Raw genomic sequence first — 18,126 nt, forward strand, 5'->3', positions numbered from 1 at the left:
GCCTTTACCTGGGGTCTTGTGTATGCTCACTGTGTGATCTGTGGTGACTGCCTGTTTTTGTTTGCTTGGGCTCTGGGCCATGCTGTGTCAATCTGATCTCTGGGGAGGCTGAAGATAGAGTGGCTAAGGTGCTCCACACCTACATGATAGACCTCCAACAAACTTCCTGGGCACTAAGGCTCAGGTGGGCTTCCCTGACTGGCACATGTTGTCACCTATCGTCACTGGGAGAATTAAACGCTGTCTGTGTGACTCCTCTGAGAGAGAACAACTGGAAGCCTGCATCTGGTTTTTCCTGGACTCCACCTATGTGATTTTTTCCTTTGCCGATTTTAATCTGTATTCACTAGCTGTCATAATTCGTAACTGTGATTTAACAGTTTTTCTGTGTCCCATAAGTCCTTTTAGCAAATCATCAAACCTGAGGGCGACCTTGGGGATCCCTGACACAGTTGGTGTCCTAAATGGGATTGGCTGTACTGATCCTGACTTACTGAACCATGGTGAAAGTGCTCCTTGGGAAAAGGAAAGGTGACTGGGTGCGGTTGATTAATCTTTGGTATTTGAGTGGCTCCTGAGTCACCTGTGATATGAAACAATAGCGGTGCTGTGATCATTTACTAGCCATAAAAATTATCGATGGAATTTAGTATTGACAGACCCAACTCCTGAGAATTTGCCTCACTGGATACATAAGGAAATGCAAAACAGTGAGAAACAAACTAAATATACAATTCTTTGGTGGTGGTTGTCTGCAAAGAGAGGGGGCTGTCCTTCCGCAAGCTCTGACAAGATGGCTGAAGTGGAGCAGAAGGAGCAGCGTGCTTTGCGTAAGTTCACCTACCATGGCATGACCTCGGCCAGCTGCTAGGTGTGTCCCTGAGCCATTGATGCAGCTGTACAGCACCTACGGTGGCAGAGGCTGAACTGGAGTCTGTGGGGGAAGCATCACTCACTGCTGCTGTCCAAGGCCAAGAAGGAGGCTCCCTTCATGAGAAGCCCAAGGTGGTTAAGGACACACCTGCGGGACATAGTCATCCTGCCTGAGACGGTGGGTGTCTACAATGGCAAGATCTTCAACCAGGTTGAAATCAAGCCCGAGATGATTGGCCACTACCTGGGTGAGTTCTCCATCACCTACAAGCCTATGAAGCATGGCAGCCCTGGCACAGAGGCCACTCACTCCTCAAGCTACATCCTTCTCAAGTAGCCTGTTTGGCCAATAAAGGCACAGACTTTTCGAAGAAGAAGAAGAAGAAGAAGAAGAAGAAGAAGAAGAAGGGTGGAGATAAAGTGAAAGAGAGTGTTCAGTGGGGAACCTCACCCTGTGCCAAGCTTGTATTTCCGCTGATCTGAGCCACAGCTGCTAGCTTCTAGAATGCTACCGAAGGGGGAAAATTATGTTGGAACAACAGATAACAAACACTTCTAAGGAATTCTGGCCACCAAGAGGGCAGTCCAGGTGGCAGGGGGACAAAATTAAGAAATTATTGAAACTGCAGCATATGATGTGATGGAGTTGTTCCATTATGTCCTCAGCTTCCCCTCTTGGGTTTCACAGGTGCTAAGACAATTAGAATAACCCACAAGAGGATGGGGGATAACAAAGGAGAGTCAAGGGACTTTCCCCAGCAGCATAGATGTATTTAAACAGTTATTAAGGAATGGGACGAATAAAGCTGAAACAAATGTCTTAACGCAGCACTGGTGGAGGTTGCTGCCAGTCCCCCCACAGTGAAAATCTCTTTTTAAAAAAATCTGCTCCATTTACCTTAGTTTGAAGGAATTGGAAACGCCAGAAGGCAGATGATGATGAGAAATCTAAGCTTGAATCACTGGGGGTGATGGTCCAGCAAATCAATTGTGATCAGGATTATTGAAAGAGTCAGGGTCTTTTGACCCAATCTCCAGCTACGGCGCCGAGCCACCTGCATATGTGTGGGTAGGATAATCAGGTACTGGAGACACCTTGACGTGGGACCCCAGTGCACCCTGATTCCCAAACCTGGTGGTGAGGTCCTGATGGGCCTACGGTTACATTGGAAGGATATGAGGATGCCATGGTTGACAGGCTGATGGGGTTAAGGTGACAGTTTAGAGGAAAACTGGAATGTCTGAATGGACTTTATGTGAAGCATTTCCTCTACCTGGACGTGTGAATTGATGGATATTATGTCTGACTAGGAGCCACTTTTTCCACCTAGTATTGAAAACCAGACTAGTAACTGTACATGCTAATGGAAACTATAGAATTGCTTGAGCCCATGCAGTTTGTTAATTTAAAACCATATTGCACACCTGGGGACAAAAGAGATGATCACTTTAATTAATGACACGTTAGAAGCTGGATTGAGGGCACCACAAGTTCTCTGCACGATAGCACTGTGTGGCCCTTGGAGAAGGAGGATGGCTCTCAGAGCTGAGCCCAGGCTGGAGCTTATGACAAAAGTACGTGAGTGCCACCCAGTGGTGGCCACTGGGATTCCGGACCAGAACATTTCCAAATACAAGCTGAGACCGTTACCAGCTTGCCATCCGACATCAATTGAAACTGCCCCAATGACTGCAGATGTAAATAACCTTGGACACTGAAATATGCATAATATGTAGGATGGATGTCAGAGGCACACTTCAATAATGAAGGCAGTGACCTGAGGAGTTCCATAATAATACAGAAGTTGTTTACACAGGAGCATGCTGCTGGGGGTGCAGGGAGGTGCTCCTGTTCATCTGCAGGTGGCCTTTTTCTGGCTAGGGCCAACTTTGGAACCGCCTCCAGCAGCTGTGGGTCTGCAGCTCTCCGTTACCAACAAACAGCAGTTTGTTTTATAGATGGCAACTCCAAGGTCAAGCTTCCCAGCATCACCCTAGTTGGAAGGTCAGTGCACTTCAATCGACTGTTGGAAACACTCCAGTGGAAGGGCAAATCATCTCTGTGTGCTGAAATGCCTGCGGTTTCCTTCGTTGTGATGGAAGAATGGAACAATGAGCAATGAGTCCCTCCGTGTGAGTTTTTACTGGCTCGTGGGCAACGGCCAGTGGTTCAGCCATATGGTCAGGCCGATGGGCCATGGAGAACTGGACAACTAAAGAGATGTCCGTGTCGGGCGTGACCTATGAAATCACATTAAATAGGACATGTTGAAGAACCCCATCTGAAGAACCCTATCTCAGGACTGGCAGGTGATTAGAACCGGCAAGCTGGTGTGCTGGTGAGCTCACACGAGACGACCACTTGGGTCTGTTGAAATGAATGAACGTGGATGCAGAGACGTGCGGACCATCTACATATTCCTCTTGCACCTTCAGAGCCACAAAATGCAAGTAAGAACTGTCCCCACTGCCAGTGCGAGAGACAGGCTGCAGATTCCCCCGACGGGGGGAGACCTACCTGCAGCTGGCAAGTCCTGGGACCACGACCGGTAACCCTGGGGGCCATAATGGGTCCCGCCGGTAACAAACACTGGGTCTGGACTGGAGTTTGCCCACCTGATGGTGTAGACACAAATGCTCACACGGTAGTGCACCTGGCACGGTGACTGCACAGTCACATTTCTCCAGGTCAAGGCGCACACTCTCTAGTGCATGTATGGCAGAGCGCGGCTCATCCCATGGCCGTGGCGCGCCGCATACCGGCCTCAGAGCCGCAGTCTGACAGAGGATTCAAGTGGGCAGCGCAAATGTTTCCTGTCTCGCGGGGGAGACACAAGGCATGGAGGGCTGGCTTACACGCCTCCCGAGTGTGTGCTCACGCTCAGCACGAGGGGCCTGAGGGAGGGGCCGGTGCAGAGCCGCGGGGGATGCCGGGTAATTGTTCCCCATCACTTCAACTTTCTCTTCTGCTGGACGCGGGGGTCCTGGGACCAGGAGTGCCACGGCACGTGCAGGGAGCAGGAAGGAGCTGTCGCTGTCTTCCAACCCGCAAGCTGGAATCTCTGAGGGCCTGAGGTGGCTGTGCTGAGGGTGACAGAGAGTGCCACAGTGTGGCCCACAGCCCCTCTGGGAAGGCGGGTGCACCGAGGGGGAGGGACGTGTTGCACTGAGCCCCGGGCCAGCGCAGTGGCTGCACCAAGGACGCCTCTCAATGTTGGGAACACTTGGCTTAAAATCCGCGACAGACGGAGAGAAGGAGAAAACGTGACTGAGGGCAAAGGAGTGAACAAATGACTTACACCAAGAGGGGAATCCAAGCGACGTCGGGGTGTGAGGAAGTACCAGACGCCCTGGAGGGTGAACTCACACGTGGGTTCTAGACACCTGACCAGCTCAGACCGCAGCCTGCAGCCTGGTGACCTCTCTCCGGTCACACGACGTGATGTGAGCAGGACCGACTCCTGTCCCAGCGGAACCCCAGGGATACGCCGGCTTCTTGACTCCTCTTTTTAGGTTACATTTACGGCGGAGGCGTTGGCAAAGGCGTGTGTGGGAGCCGCTCCCCACCACCGCCGTGTGACCTCCAGCTCCTGGCAGATGATTGTGTGTGACCACAAACCTTGGGGACCAGCTACTTACAGAGGTTCCTAGCAGTCATGGACACGGAACATCAGTGGCACACCTGTTGTGACACATGCGTATAGGCCTGTGTCACCCGTTTCCTGGGGACGGGTGGCTGCTAGACAGAATAGGAAAACCAGTGGGTTCCTGATGGCATTGAAACAATGGGGATCACGTGGGGGCTCCTCCGATCCCCTGGAGGGGCGTAGTCCACCCTGAACAAGGAAAGCAGCAGGAGGCCTTGTGGCCTACTCGGACTGAGTAGGTCACGATCTCATGGTTCGTGGGACGGAGCCCTGAGTCGGGCTCTGCTCTGACAGCACAGAGCCTGCTTGGGATTCTCTCTCTCCTCTCTCTCTGCCCTTCTCCCACTCTTGTGTACGTGCTCTCTCTCTCTCTCTCTCTCTCAATAATAAATAAATAAATAAATAAAAAATAAATAAATATTTAAATAAATAAATAAATAACATCTCGACGTGGTCACTGCTCATCTGACACTATGACAGGGACCCGACATTCCCGGGTATCATTTTCGAGTAACATTTTTGGTACAGAACGTGTACCAGTTGCACTCAGGCTGTTTGTGTGCAACAGCAGCAGCGTTTCCGGTGGATTAACTACCACTGGCCCACAGACAGAACAGGGAGAAAGGTAAGGGCTGGGATTCAGCCCAGAAAGGCGATAAGGTGTCTGTGGTGTGGGCCGGGCAGGGTCGACAAATAGTGCTGGGCAAGGCTAGCACCCGGCTTTGGGGAAATGCTTGCACCCTGACCCAGCAGGGCCTCTTGACTATTTTATTCCAGACAGAGTCAGAATCATCTGGACCCTCAAACCTGTAGAGCCCCCGGGGCCCTTGTAACTTACACCTGTGCCCTGTGACTGCCCTTGACCCCAGAAAGATCAGAGTGAGACACATCCTGCTGTACCGTTATCAAGGAAAGGGACCAGTCTGAACACCAGCCGGGCCCCTGCTGGAGAACGGCACACAGTGGAAACCAGTCTCAGCACAAGCCCATAAACTGGGCAAGGGTGAGTAACTTCATCGCCCGCTGACTTGGAATCCAGAAATAACCGAGTCATGGCTAGTTGTACTGACACTTGCCCGTGATAGTATCTGGCACATGGGCATGGGTCTGTTCTGTTGAGAAGGCACAGTCGATGGCTTGGATTTGTTCTTTAACGAAGAACCATGGCCGTCCTGCGACACGGTGTCATGCTGCCTTGTTAGATTATCATAAGGTACAAATAGCAGTGGATGGGGGGGGGGGGACAAGTCATTAGATTAATAAAGAAATTTGAAAATGTTGCTTCTTTCGATCTATGACTACCCCACAGGTCTCCACCAAGTGTTGGGCATATTTCCACTGAGATTTCTGCTGTCTCATAAATGCTACACTAAATGGAGATGTTTGGACAAATAGGATCGTTCTGCTGTACGAGAGTCTAGGCTGAGTGTCGGGGGGTGGCCTGTGCAGTAAAGGGTTAATTCAGGGGGCTTCGGATGCCCTGCTCACCCCACAGCCACGGCCCTGGCGGGCCCTCACCTTTGTATCCCGCAGTCACGCTGTACTTACTAATTAGCCCTCCCAGTTTCTGTGCAGACTTCGTCATTTCGATTTCTGTACAAACATATCCCCACTTTCATTTCAGGTTTTAGTAGTTTGAGGTCTTCCTTATTTTTTTCTTAGTCCTTCTAGCTGAAAGCTTGTCAATTTTGTTGACCTTTTACAGAACCAACTTTCGGGGGCACGTGGCTGGCTCAGACAGTGGAGCATATGATGCTTGATGTCAGCTGGTGAGTTTGAGCTCCGCGCTGCGTGTTGAGATGACTTAAAAATAAAATATTTAATGGGATACCTGGGTGACTCAGTCGGATGAGTGTCCGACTCTTGATCTCGGCTCAGGTCATGATCTCAAGGTTCATGGGATCAAGTCCCATGTCGGGCTCTGTGCTGACAGCGTGGAGCCTGCTTGGGATTCTCTCTCTCGGTCTCTCTCTCTCAGAATTAATAAATTAACTTAAAAAAAAAAGAACCAACTTTTGATTTTCTTTCCTATTTTTCCATTCTCTATTTTGTTGATCTCCACTGTAGTCTTTATTATCTCCTTCCTTCTGCTTTGGGCTCAGTTAATTCTTCTTTTGCTAGTTCCTTAAGGCATACAGTTTGTTGACTGATTTTTTAGATTCTTGTTTTTTAACGTGTGCGTTTACAGCTGTACATTTCCCTGTAGCTGTGCTTGTGCTGCATCCATAAGTATTTGTGTGCTGTGTTTTTGTTTTCATTTGCCTCACGATATTTTCCGATTTCCCTTGTGATTTATTCTTTGAGCCACTGGTTGTTTAAAAGGAAGGCATTGAATTTCCAGATGGTTTTGAGGGTCATAGCTTATGTTACCGATTTTAAATTTCATTCCAATTTGAATGAAAAAGATACTTTGTATGATTTTAATCTTTAAAAATTTACCAGGACCCGGGGCGGGCGCCTGGGTGGCTCAATTGGTTAAGTATCTGACTTTGGCTCAGGTCATGAACTCAGCGGTTTGTGAGGTCAAGCCCTGCATCCAGCTTTGTGCTGACAGCTTGCAGCCTGGAGCCTGCTTTGGTTTCTGTGTCTCCTTCTCTCTCAGCCCCTCCCCCCTTCATGTTCTGTCTGTCTCTCTCTCTCTCAAAAATAAATAAACATTAAGAAAAATTTACTAAGACTTATTTTGTGCCCCTTTGCTGATGCTAGTCTATGTGCTTCAGCTATAAGAAACATTAACCAGTGCATAACTTGTGTTTCTGGGCCCTGTGAGCTGTCCTCATGACTCACTGAACCTGAATGTGGTCACGGGGACCCGTAACACAAAGTCCAATAAAAAGTTTTTAAGTAGACGTGAAAAAAATGAACAAGTGGAAAAACTACCAAGTTCTTGGGTAGGAAGACTCAAAATAATAAAACTGCCAAGCCCCACTGAGCTCTTTCCTAGTTAACTCAGCTCTAGTAAAAATGCCATTAGGAATTTTGTTGTCGTTGTTGTTATTTTAAACCAGCAAAGATGATTTCAAAATCTAAATCAGGGGTGGGAGAGGGAAAGCAAGGATAACCAGGATATTTTTTAAAAAGAAAAATAGGGGTGCCTGGGTGGCTCAGGTCATGATCTCGTGGTTTGTGGGTTTGAGCCCCATGTCGGGCTCTGTGCTGACAGTTCAGGCCTGGAGCCAGCTTCAGATTCTGTGTCTCCCTCTCTCTCTCTGCCCCTCCTCCACTCGCACTCTGTCTTTCTCTGTCTCTCAAAAATAAATAAACATATAAATAAATAGATAGATAAATAAATAGAAAAATAGAATAAATAAATAGAAAAACAAATGGGGACTTTTTGTTTTGTAATTGTTTTGTTTTGTAAATGAGATATTAAAACAGAGCATCATCCTGAGCCCTGAAAACAGTGTGGAACTGATCTATGAATAGACAGCCAAATGGCACAGAATGGAAAGTCGGAAAACAGTCCCAGATATGCACAGAATTTAGAATATGATAAAGGTTGCAATTCAAATACATATGCTGCTTGGAAAATTATCCGTTTTCAAGAAAAAAAGTGAATCCATGTATCATACCATACATAGAGGATACATTGCAAATGAATCTGAGATTTAAATGAAAAAAATTCATAAAGCTTATTGGGACTTACTTGCTGGGACTTGGAGTGGACACAACTTTTCTAGGATGGCACAAAGCCTAGCAACTCTGAACAGAAAGGCTTGATACCTTTGGCTACATTAAAGTGAAAAAGTACTCGGTAAACATCCTATAAACAAAATCAAAAGACCATTTCAAGCAAGCCAAATGCTACTAATAAAAATGGAATTCTCTTTGCGGCACTTGGCATTCTTGAATTTTTCCCCCATTTACCTGCATCGCTACATATATGCAGACTGCTTCACATACTGTGTGTATGTATTTGGGCACTGTATGAGTTGTGCGTGTGTGTGTGTGTGTGCGCGCGTGTGTGTGTGCTATGGGTACGTGTGATGATACTGTGATACTCTAGTCGGTGAGACATCAAGTAAGGAAACTCTCCTCCAAATATATAGAAAAAAATATGGTGGTTCAGTCGGTTAAGCATCCAACTCTTGGTTTCGGCTTAGGTCATGATCTCATGGTTTGTGAGTTTGAGCCCCATGTGGGGCTCTGCGCTGGCAGTGTGGAACCTGCTCAGGATTCTTTCTCTCTCTCTCTCTCTCCCTCTGCTGCCTCCTTTCTTTTCTCAAAAATAAATAAATAGGGGTGCCTGGGTGGCTCAGTCGGTTAAGCATCCGACTTCGGCTCAGGTCACAATCTCACGGTCCGTGGGTTCGAGCCCCGCATCGGGCTCTGGGTTGATGGCTCAGAGCCTGGAGCCTGCTTTCGATTCTGTCTCCCTCTCTCTCTGCCCCTCCCCCGTTCATGCTCTGTCTCTCTCTGTCTCAAAAATAAATAAACGTTAAAAAAATTTAAAATAAATAAATAAATAAATAAACAAATATTAAAATCTATATAGAAAAAATAATTGATCCTAGAAAAAAATTAAAAGAGCCATGGGTGAACCATACATTTCAGTAGAGAAAGGAACAGATTTAGAATTGGCATTGTTAAAATACACAGAGACTCTTAATTCATGAATATCTGAGTTGATAAACTGAAGTTTAAAAGAGTCTTCAACTAAAAAAGAAATCAACTCAAAATGTTTTAGTTTAATTTACAATACCCAAAAGATGAGGTTTCTCTTCTTTATTTTAGGTTTTGCTTTGTCTTTTCAAATGGGCCACATAACGACCCTCCTTGTGATCAGACACAGAAGAGGTTGTAGGCCTCTGTCTCCTTTCACAGGGATGAGAGGGCCCTTTCCCTTCATCCTGGCTGGCTCTGAGTGTGGGTCTTTCCAAGTTTTGCCAACCTGGCGTGAAAACAGTGTTGTGTTGTTTTGATTTGCGACTCCCAGGCCATAGGCGGGGTGTGTCTGAGAACACTTGCGGGCGGGGGTTCAGGGCGAAAGCTGAAATCGGTCACGACTGAGTGTGGAAATAGCCCTGTGGAGAATCTCCTCAGAAGGCACCACATTGGAGGCTGACGCAACATCCGTGTGGATCGGGGTCAGACAGCAGGGAGCCAGTGTTCTGACACGCTTTACTCAGCAAACCGTGTTATCCAGCAACGTTAGCGGGCACCGGTTCACCGGCTGACCTTCCGAGCTGAGCCATCCCCCGCGTCTGCAAAGCTGGCTGAGCTGCCGGCCGGGGGGCGGGGGGGTGGGGGTGGGGGGGCTGGAGGCTCCAGGCGGGTTCGGAGCTGCTGCCTAGAGGCACAGCCTGGCTCGGCCCGTCTTGCCCCCTGTCTCCACACACTGACAGGGGCCAGCCCGCGCTGGTCTCTCCACGGGGCCTTCCTGAACTGTTCCACAGGGTGCTCACTCCCCGGGCCGCACTAGGGAGAAGGGAGGGCCCCCGCGAAGCCGGGAGCAGACACCCGCCGCCCCTCTGTCCTGCAGATGGTCCCTGCCAGGCCTAGGCGTCCCAAGAGTCTGTAACTGGCAGGAGACATCGCTTTGGGGGGCACCGCTTTGGTATCAGAGGTGCTGCAGATTTCCAATGGTGGGGATGAGGGTTAGGTATTCAGTGCTGCCCGGGCCTCAGACTGGTCACTCCGGCTGACCCTGTCGCCCAGCTCCAGTATGCACTTCACGGCTGGCCTGGCATCGGGCTACCGTCCTCAGCCCAAGGCCCATCCCGGGAGCCCATCTCACGGTTGATGCCGTGGGCCAGAGCCTTTCCAGCTCTGTGAGCCTCAGCGTCCCCATCCGCGTGTGGTAGACAACAGGAGGCACTGACGGGTGGTCGTGAGGTTCCGCTGGGCCGCGGTCGGTCCCATCCTACCCCACAACATGTCTGTGGTAGATGGGGCTTCCCCACCTGGAAGGGAGGACTGTTGCCCCCCGGTGTCCAAGGCTGCTTCTCACTGCCTCCTGGCTGTGTGACCCTGGGTGCTCTGCCTCACCTCTCGGAGCCTCTGTGGCCCTGAGAACAGGGCCTCCCTGGCTCTGGGGAAGGGCGTGAGTTCCTGTGTGAAAGCGCCCAGCAGGCAGCGGCCATCGGGTGTGAGGCAGCCTTACCATTTGCTTGCCTGTCGGGGAAAGAAAGCACTGAGCAGCAAGAATTACTGATTCATCGGGGAGGAGGGCGCCCACAGTCCAGCCTGGCACCTTTCTGGTCTGGAAGCGATGTGGGGAGGTAGTGCGCCCCCCGGTCTCCTCTGCCGGACTCTGTGTGGCCTGCATCCCGCGGGGGCTGAGCACAGCAGCATCAGGCGCCCACAGTAGCCTGGGTCCTGGGCAGTGGCTGATGGATGGGGACCCCCTGTAGGCCCCAGTCAGGTGCGTGTCGCTACCCCCACATTACAGGTGAGAAACAGGGGTCCTTGGCTCACCCCACGGCCCTGCGGAATGGCTGGGCTCTGCCATCTCCAGACTTACACCCTGCTGTTCCCTGGACCCCCACTCTTCCTCTCAATCACACATAAGGAGTGTTCTTACCACCACTGCCTCCCCTGCTCCCATGGCACTGACTGCAAGCTGACCGCTGCACAAGCTGTAGGCCGTGGAGTCTAGGGCAGACACGGCCGTCACAGCCATCGAGGCAGCATTACTAGTCGAGGTTGTCCTCAGAATGACCCCCACCCATCATCCCGCCCAAGATTGTTCATCGGCTTCTGTCCTTTCACATTCTGTTCCCACCTTAGAATGCTTGTCCCAGCATTCCTCTGACTGATCACTGCTCATCATCAAGACTCAGGAGCCTTTCCCTGGGAAGCCTCGCTGCCTCGCCGGGCTGGTGTAGCGCCCCTGCCCACCTCTGCTGCACAGCTGTGCCCCCACCGCTGCTTCATGGCTGTGCCTACCGATGCTGCACGGCTGTGCCCACCACTGTACCCCCATGGGGCTGCTGTTACCTGCTCTGCCAGGACCCTGCTCTGCTCCCCGTTGCTCAGTCGGGGTGGCTGCGACCTTCACAGTCCTCAGGCCTCTGTGCTCACCTGTGCAGGCCCTGCACCTGGCTGAAGGTTCTGCTGCCCAGAAGCATGTCCACAGCTGGCTCCAAGCTGGGGGCCCTCTCGTCCTCCTGTTGGCCTTCCAGGGCTCAGCGAGCAGGGCCCTCTGTCAGGAATGAGCATCAGAACAGACTGCACAACTCTGTGTAACTCGAGTGAGTTAAATGCTCTCCTATTTGCATTTAAAACTGGCATTGCGTCCTATAAAGGTTAACTGTAAAACTCGTGCTACTAATTTAAAATTCAAACTTTATTTTGAATCAAATTAAATAATAAATATATGATGTTATGTCAAGTCAAGAGAGAGACCATGGAAGAAAGGAGAAATTTTGTATGGCCATCTACAATGCTTTTTATATTTATTTACTTACGTATTTATTTATTTAACGTTTATTTATTTATTTTAATGTTTATTTATTTTTGAGAGAGAGAGAGCACACAACGAGTAGGGAGGAGCAGAGAGAGAGGGAGACACAGAATCCCAAGCAGGCTCTGCGCTGTCAGCACAGAGCCTGATTCGGGGCCTGAACTCACTAACTGTGAGATCATGACCCGAGCTGAAATCAAGAGTCGGACGCTTAACCAACTGAGCCACCGAGGCGCCTCTTGGACTTTTAGTATTTTAGATGAATTTTTGAATCAGCTTCTCTAGTTCCAAGAAAAAGCCTGAATTAATTTTCTTTTCTTTTTTTTTTTTTTCTTTTCAATGTTTTTTATTTATTTTTGGACAGAGAGAGACAGAGCATGAACGGGGGAGGGGCAGAGAGAGAGGGAGACACAGAATCGGAAACAGGCTCCAGGCTCCAAGCCATCAGCCCAGAGCCTGACGAGGGGCTCGAACTCACGGACCGCGAGATCATGACCTGGCTGAAGTCGGACGCTTAACCGACTGCGCCACCCAGGCGCCCCTGAATTAATTTTCTATTGCTACCATAACAGATTACCACATGCGTCATGGCTTGAAACAGCAGACTTGGTCCGTATAGTCTTTATTTAGGTCAGGAGCTCGGTATGGGTCTCATGGGCTAGAACTCGTGTGGCAGACACGTGCGCCCCCCAGAGGCTCCAGGAGAGGGTCTCCTTCCCTGCCCCATCTTCAAAGCCAGCAGCTTTCTGCTTTGTTTAAAAGTTTCAGATCCCACAGGATCCAGCTACATCCCAAAGGTAAATTCGATGTGAGAACACAAGAGCCCCCAGAACGGCAGGAAATCAAGTCTAGCTTTGTGCCCGTGCGACAGGAGCGGCTTGTCAGTGGGCTCCGTCCTGTGGAGGGACCCTCAGCGAGTCACTGGGCCCCAAAGAGAAATCCTAAACGTGAAGCCGTTTCTGCACCTCATTTGCAGGCAGGACGTCAGCCCTCGGTCGTGGAAACCACCCTCTAAGCGTGCGAATAGAACAGCCGAGATGTTTCCCGCTGTGGAAGGTGTTGGTTTTCACAAGTGAGCAGCAGAACAGAATCGCCAAGGATGCTGGTGGCTCAGAACCAAGAGGGCTTCTCGACCCTCCTCCCCGCCCTCAGTTTTCTCCGGGTGAGTGCGAGCATGAGCAACACGGGCCCCACATTTGCTTCCACATTTGCTCCGGGGCACCCAGCAGGTGCTGCACTCTGGTTACACTGTGTTCCAGGTTCCAAGGGTTGACGGTGGCCTGGGGAGCTGCAGTGTTGGGCACGCCCACATGGTCACGGGGACATGCCCACCAGCCTGTGGGGAGGCTGATATCCTGGTGGCCCTGACATCAGGGGCTGTACTAAACCTCTTTTAATCCCCCCAACAACTGGGAGAGATTGGTACTCATTATTCTCATTATATGGATGAGGAAATGGAACTCAGAGAGGGTAAGTAACTTGTCCAAGGACGCACAGCCCCTAACCGCTGCCCCTGGATGACATGTGAGCACAAAGAATAGCAGAGTGGGTGCCCACCCAGTGCCCCCAGGCTCAGAAGACCAGGAGGCTTGCCAGGTATGTGTGTGTGTGTGTGTTGTGTGGTGGGCCCAGGGGTCCATGAGGACGGCCAGGAGCTGGGTGTGACGGGTCAGAGAGGTCAGGTGTGGCTCTCAGGTTACCGGAGCCAAAGTAGCTTTCCCCTTAAAGGCCGAGCAAAACGGGCTGTTGCCTGGGAAAGGAAGGGCATTTCCAGCCCCACGGAAGGCTGGAGCCTTGCTGAGGAGCCTTGAATGTCAGGACAGGGCGTCTGTTGCTTATCCTGAGGGCCATGGGGAACCGCCGAGGTGTTTATTCCAAGCCAATGTTAGAGTTACAGAAAAGCTGGGGAACTGGTAGCCAGTCCCTGGCTCCTCACGGGGTCCCTGAATGTAGGCAATCACAGCACACCCACCGAATCAGGCACAGCCGCCTTGGTGCCCCCCCCCCCACCCCGCCCCGGCCGTCTAAACTCCGGACCCACCCACATTTCACCCACTGCCAGTGATTTTCCTTTCCTGCTCTGGATGCCACCCTGCACTTAGCTGTTCCTTCTCCTGACCCTCCCCGATTTGCCACAGCGCAGGGCCCTCAGTTTGAGCTTGCCCTCCGTTTCCTCGTGGCTGCAGGCTGCTTACATTTGGGAGGAACCCTGCAGAAGGTCACATCGGGGCTTCAGGGATGGCACGCATCTGCAGCGCCTCCCTGGCGACCTGGCCTGGTCACTGGGTTCAGCTGGTTTCTCCTTCGCCTTCAAGGTTGCTAAGCATCTTGGGGGAGACGGTGCGGATCCGGTCTCTCCTGAGACCCCCGCCGTCTTCCCGCGTGTGGTCCTGTCCTCAGCCCCTGTTCCTGGCGCCTCCCAAGCCTCTGTGCAGCGTCACTGTGGGCTGGGGTTCTGGTCCCCCGCACGGCTGGCTGACTTCAGTTATTAACATCAGCTTGGACTCATGGATATTGACTCTGCGGGTTAAATCTGACACCCTTTCTTTTGTTGCTTAAGCGATTCCGGCTCTGGCTGCTGGGAGCTGCCCCAGACCAGGTCCTGAGTCCTGCTGACAAGTCCCACCTTTTTTCTGAGCATTTTCATCCTTTCTGGAGCCAGCACACGCTCCAGCCTCATCTTTCCAGGGGATGTCCAGGGACAGGAGGGCGTGGTCAGGGGGTCCCTGAGGGAAGGAGGGCGTGGTCAGGGGGTTGTTCTGGCTGGGCTGCCGTGGGCTGCAGAGGAGACGGGTCAGTGGCCTGAGGTGGATGGGGTCGGCTGGCTGCCCTCCGGTTCAGGTCCCAGGTCCCTGCAGGTGCTACCAGAATCTGAAGACCCATCAAGGCGGGGTCTCACTGGGTTTCTCTGTCTGTTGATGCAGTTCTGGGCTGAATGGAGGACGTGTCCAAAACTGAGATGAAATACGCTGTTTTCCAAGGGACAGTTGGCACGGGTTTTAGCACCATATTCCCCAAGCGCGGATGCACTCGTCATTTAGGCTCGTGGTACCCCATGTACACAGCCGTGACAGAGAGGCAGCCTGGGGGAAGCTGCGTGCTCGTGTGTTCAGGTCTGAGACCTGGAACGTGTCACCGAGAGCACTGGAACTATGGCGGGGCTGGGCTGGGGCATCTTTCCCATGACACGGGTGAGGCCTCTGCAAACACATGGGGCTTCTGCCATCCTGGCCAGGCCCTGCGGCCACCTCCACCCCCTGCTACACCCTCTGTGTGGGCCAGGGGGCACCCCTGAGGCTGCCAGGGGAGGGGCTTCTTGCTCAGAGACCCCCTGTCTGCAGACTGATGGGAGAGCAGCCGGTCGGGGGGCCCCCTGGGAGAGGGGCTCACGGGCCCTGCCCCCTGGGTACGGCCAGCCTTGTCTCGGGGCCTCCACCAGCAAAGCCAGGAGACAGGCTTCACTCCAGGGCTGCCGGGATCAGATGGCACAGGTTGTGCCTGTCCTGCTGCTTCTGGAGGGCCATAGGCACCCCTCCCCGGGGAGGTGTCCTGCATCACCTTGGCTCACAGCAAGCTCTGTGCCGAGACAGGCCTGGAGGCGTGTCCCTGTATTCCTGGCTACTGTCCTTTAGAGAATTCTAGGTGTGTTTGGGGGGCTCAGTCAACTAAGGTCCAGCTTCAGCTCAGATCATGATCTCATGGTCCATGAGTTCGAGCCCCATGTCAGGCTCTGTGCTGACAGCTCAGCACCTGGAGCCTGCTTCCGATTCTGTGTCTCTGGCTCTCTCTGCCCCTACCACGCTCACTCTCTCTCTCTCTCTCTCTCTCTCTTGAAAATAAACATTAAGAATTTTTTTAAATAGGGGCGCCTGGGTGGCGCAGTCGGTTAAGCGTCCGACTTCAGCCAGGTCACGATCTCGCGGTCCGTGAGTTCGAGCCCCGCGTCGGGCTCTGGGCTGATGGCTCGGAGCCTGGAGCCTGTTTCCGATTCTGTGTCTCCCTCTCTCTCTGCCCCTCCCCCGTTCATGCTCTGTCTCTCTCTGTCCCAAAAATAAATAAAAAACGTTGAAAAAAAAATTATAAAAAAAAAATAATAAAAAAAAAATTAAAAAAAAATTTAAAAAAAAAAGAATTTTTTTAAATAAAAAAAGAATAAAGTATTTTTTTTTAATTTAGAAAATTCTGGGTTGGTCACAGCACAGAAATGTGGGGTGGGAGCGTGTTATACACACTTGCATACGGTGTGTGTGAGCGCGTGCGTGTGTGTGAGCACACAGGTGTGTGTGCACACATGTGGCTTCCATCCACCAGCTGTCAGGACGAAAGCCACGGTGGCACCCATGCCCAGGCCGGTGAGCCAGGAGCCGGCAGACAGAGCTCCAGCCGCCTTGTCTGGAGGCACTCCCGGCTCCCTCCCAAGCATTTCACCCGTCTTGAGACTTCTTCATCTGTGACTAGAATTAATGATGCTCACCTCCCTGGGGGCAAGCAATGATGCCCTCACGTGGGGGCCTGGCGTCCAGCGAGTGTGCAGAGCAACTGATTCATCACTGGTCAGTACGTAAGCATTTAGTAAACAGTCCTTACTGGAGTTACACTCACCGTGTAATAGTAGCTTACTTGCCGTCCGTGTGTCTGGCAGGGGGAGTCAGCGTCTCTGCGGCAAGCGGCCAAGCTCGGGGCTGTGGGCCCCACAGGTGCGATGCCTGGGTGCTGAAGGAGAGTGTTCAGGCACATCAGACCGGCACAGGAGGGGGCCCCTTCTCGGGGGTCACGCAGCTGGCGGAGGCCGGGGGAGAGGTGCAGGACCCAGTGTGCTTGGGGGCCAATGTTGCAGAGAAAAGAGTGTGTGTCCAGCTCGCTGGGGACAGGATGCCTTGCCTCTTGTGCTCCAGGCAGCACAGCAGAAACGTTTGTTGACAGGCCGTTGCTGGCTATCTTTAAACGCAGCAGATAAATGTTTGGGATTGAAGTGTTTCTACCATTTCTTGCATGCCACAGGCCAATCACACGGCTCCAACCTCAGCCAAAGACACCTTTTCTTCACTGGGGTTGGCAACAGTCACCCGTGGGTTCGGGACCCCGGGATGGAGTTACCTGGTGGCACCTGGAGGTACGGGGTCTCCTTCCGGGATGACCTTGGGGCTGAATCTGAAGCCCCCTGTGGCTTTGCACTGGGAGGGAGCCTTTCTCCGAGAGGCAGTTGGGTGGGAGTTTCGGGTGAAGAGACCCGGGTTTGGACGAAGAAATGCAGCCCGGATGGGAAGTGCCTGAAAGCCAGCGGCCCCGTCCTTCCTGGTGGCTATTTGTCAGACTCTTCCTTCACGGCTGAGCGGGAAAAAGGGACACTTGCACTCGGGCCCTCCACGTGGCAGAAGGCATCTTTCCCGAGTGGTGATCCGGCCCCCACCGCTGCTGCCTCCTAACTATTTAATGCCACGTAGCACTCGCCTCAGGAGCCGATGACACGACATTCTTGGTGGACCACAAGCCTGTGTTTCTATCTGCAGATTTCCTGGCAAAGGAAAGGCCACATGGGGACACTTGGAGCTGTGTCCAGAGGACAGGACGACGGGCCCAGCATCTCCTGGGTGTCGGGGGCCTCACCCTGGCTGTCACCTCCTGTCCCTGATGCTACAGGCATGTTGCTGTCCTGTGGGCACGTGTGTGTGTGTGTGTGTGTGTGTGTCCCTCACTGACCCACGGCTGGTTTGGGGTGGCCTGGCAGGGCTGCCCATGTCTTGCCTGGGTCCTGTGTCAGCCACACACAGCATCACACACACACAGCATCTCACACGCACACATGCACACACACACACAGACACACACCCGCACGGCCTCCAAACAAAGCCCTCTGTAAGCGACTGTGTCCTCCCGGGAGCCTCCCGAGACACGTGCTAAGCGTGTACACACAACCGTGCTGGTGGAGTAAAGTGTCCTGTGGCCTCAGGACCTTGTAACAAGTCTGTAAGAGGGAGGGCGGGCCGCAGGGGGTTGCGGAACAATAGATAACACCTCTCTTCTCCCAGCCTGCCTCGGCCCGCTTCCGCCCACAGGGACGCCCGGCTCGCGTCCCACCGCACCCAGCCGCCGGCCCACCGCGTTGCCACGGAGACGGTGGGCATCCCTGGGGCCGCCCCGCCCCCTGCTGGCTTTGTCGGGGCTGGAGAAGAAAGGGGCTGTGCGGGCGCCGCCCCGCCC

At 52.3% G+C, this 18,126-nt stretch overlaps 1 protein-coding gene across 1 annotated transcript; it reads left to right on the forward strand.

The window, feature by feature from the left end:
• The first annotated feature begins 793 nt into the window (after positions 1 to 793).
• LOC125927262 (40S ribosomal protein S15-like) lies at positions 794 to 1,210 on the forward strand. Its single transcript, XM_049637480.1, is given in 1 exon segment — positions 794 to 1,210. A coding segment is annotated over 1 exon segment (417 nt).
• Positions 1,211 to 18,126: the final 16,916 nt, after the last annotated feature.

This window comes from Panthera uncia, chromosome D4 (genome assembly GCF_023721935.1).
Source record: "Panthera uncia isolate 11264 chromosome D4, Puncia_PCG_1.0, whole genome shotgun sequence".
Taxonomy (NCBI): Eukaryota; Metazoa; Chordata; class Mammalia; order Carnivora; family Felidae; genus Panthera; species Panthera uncia.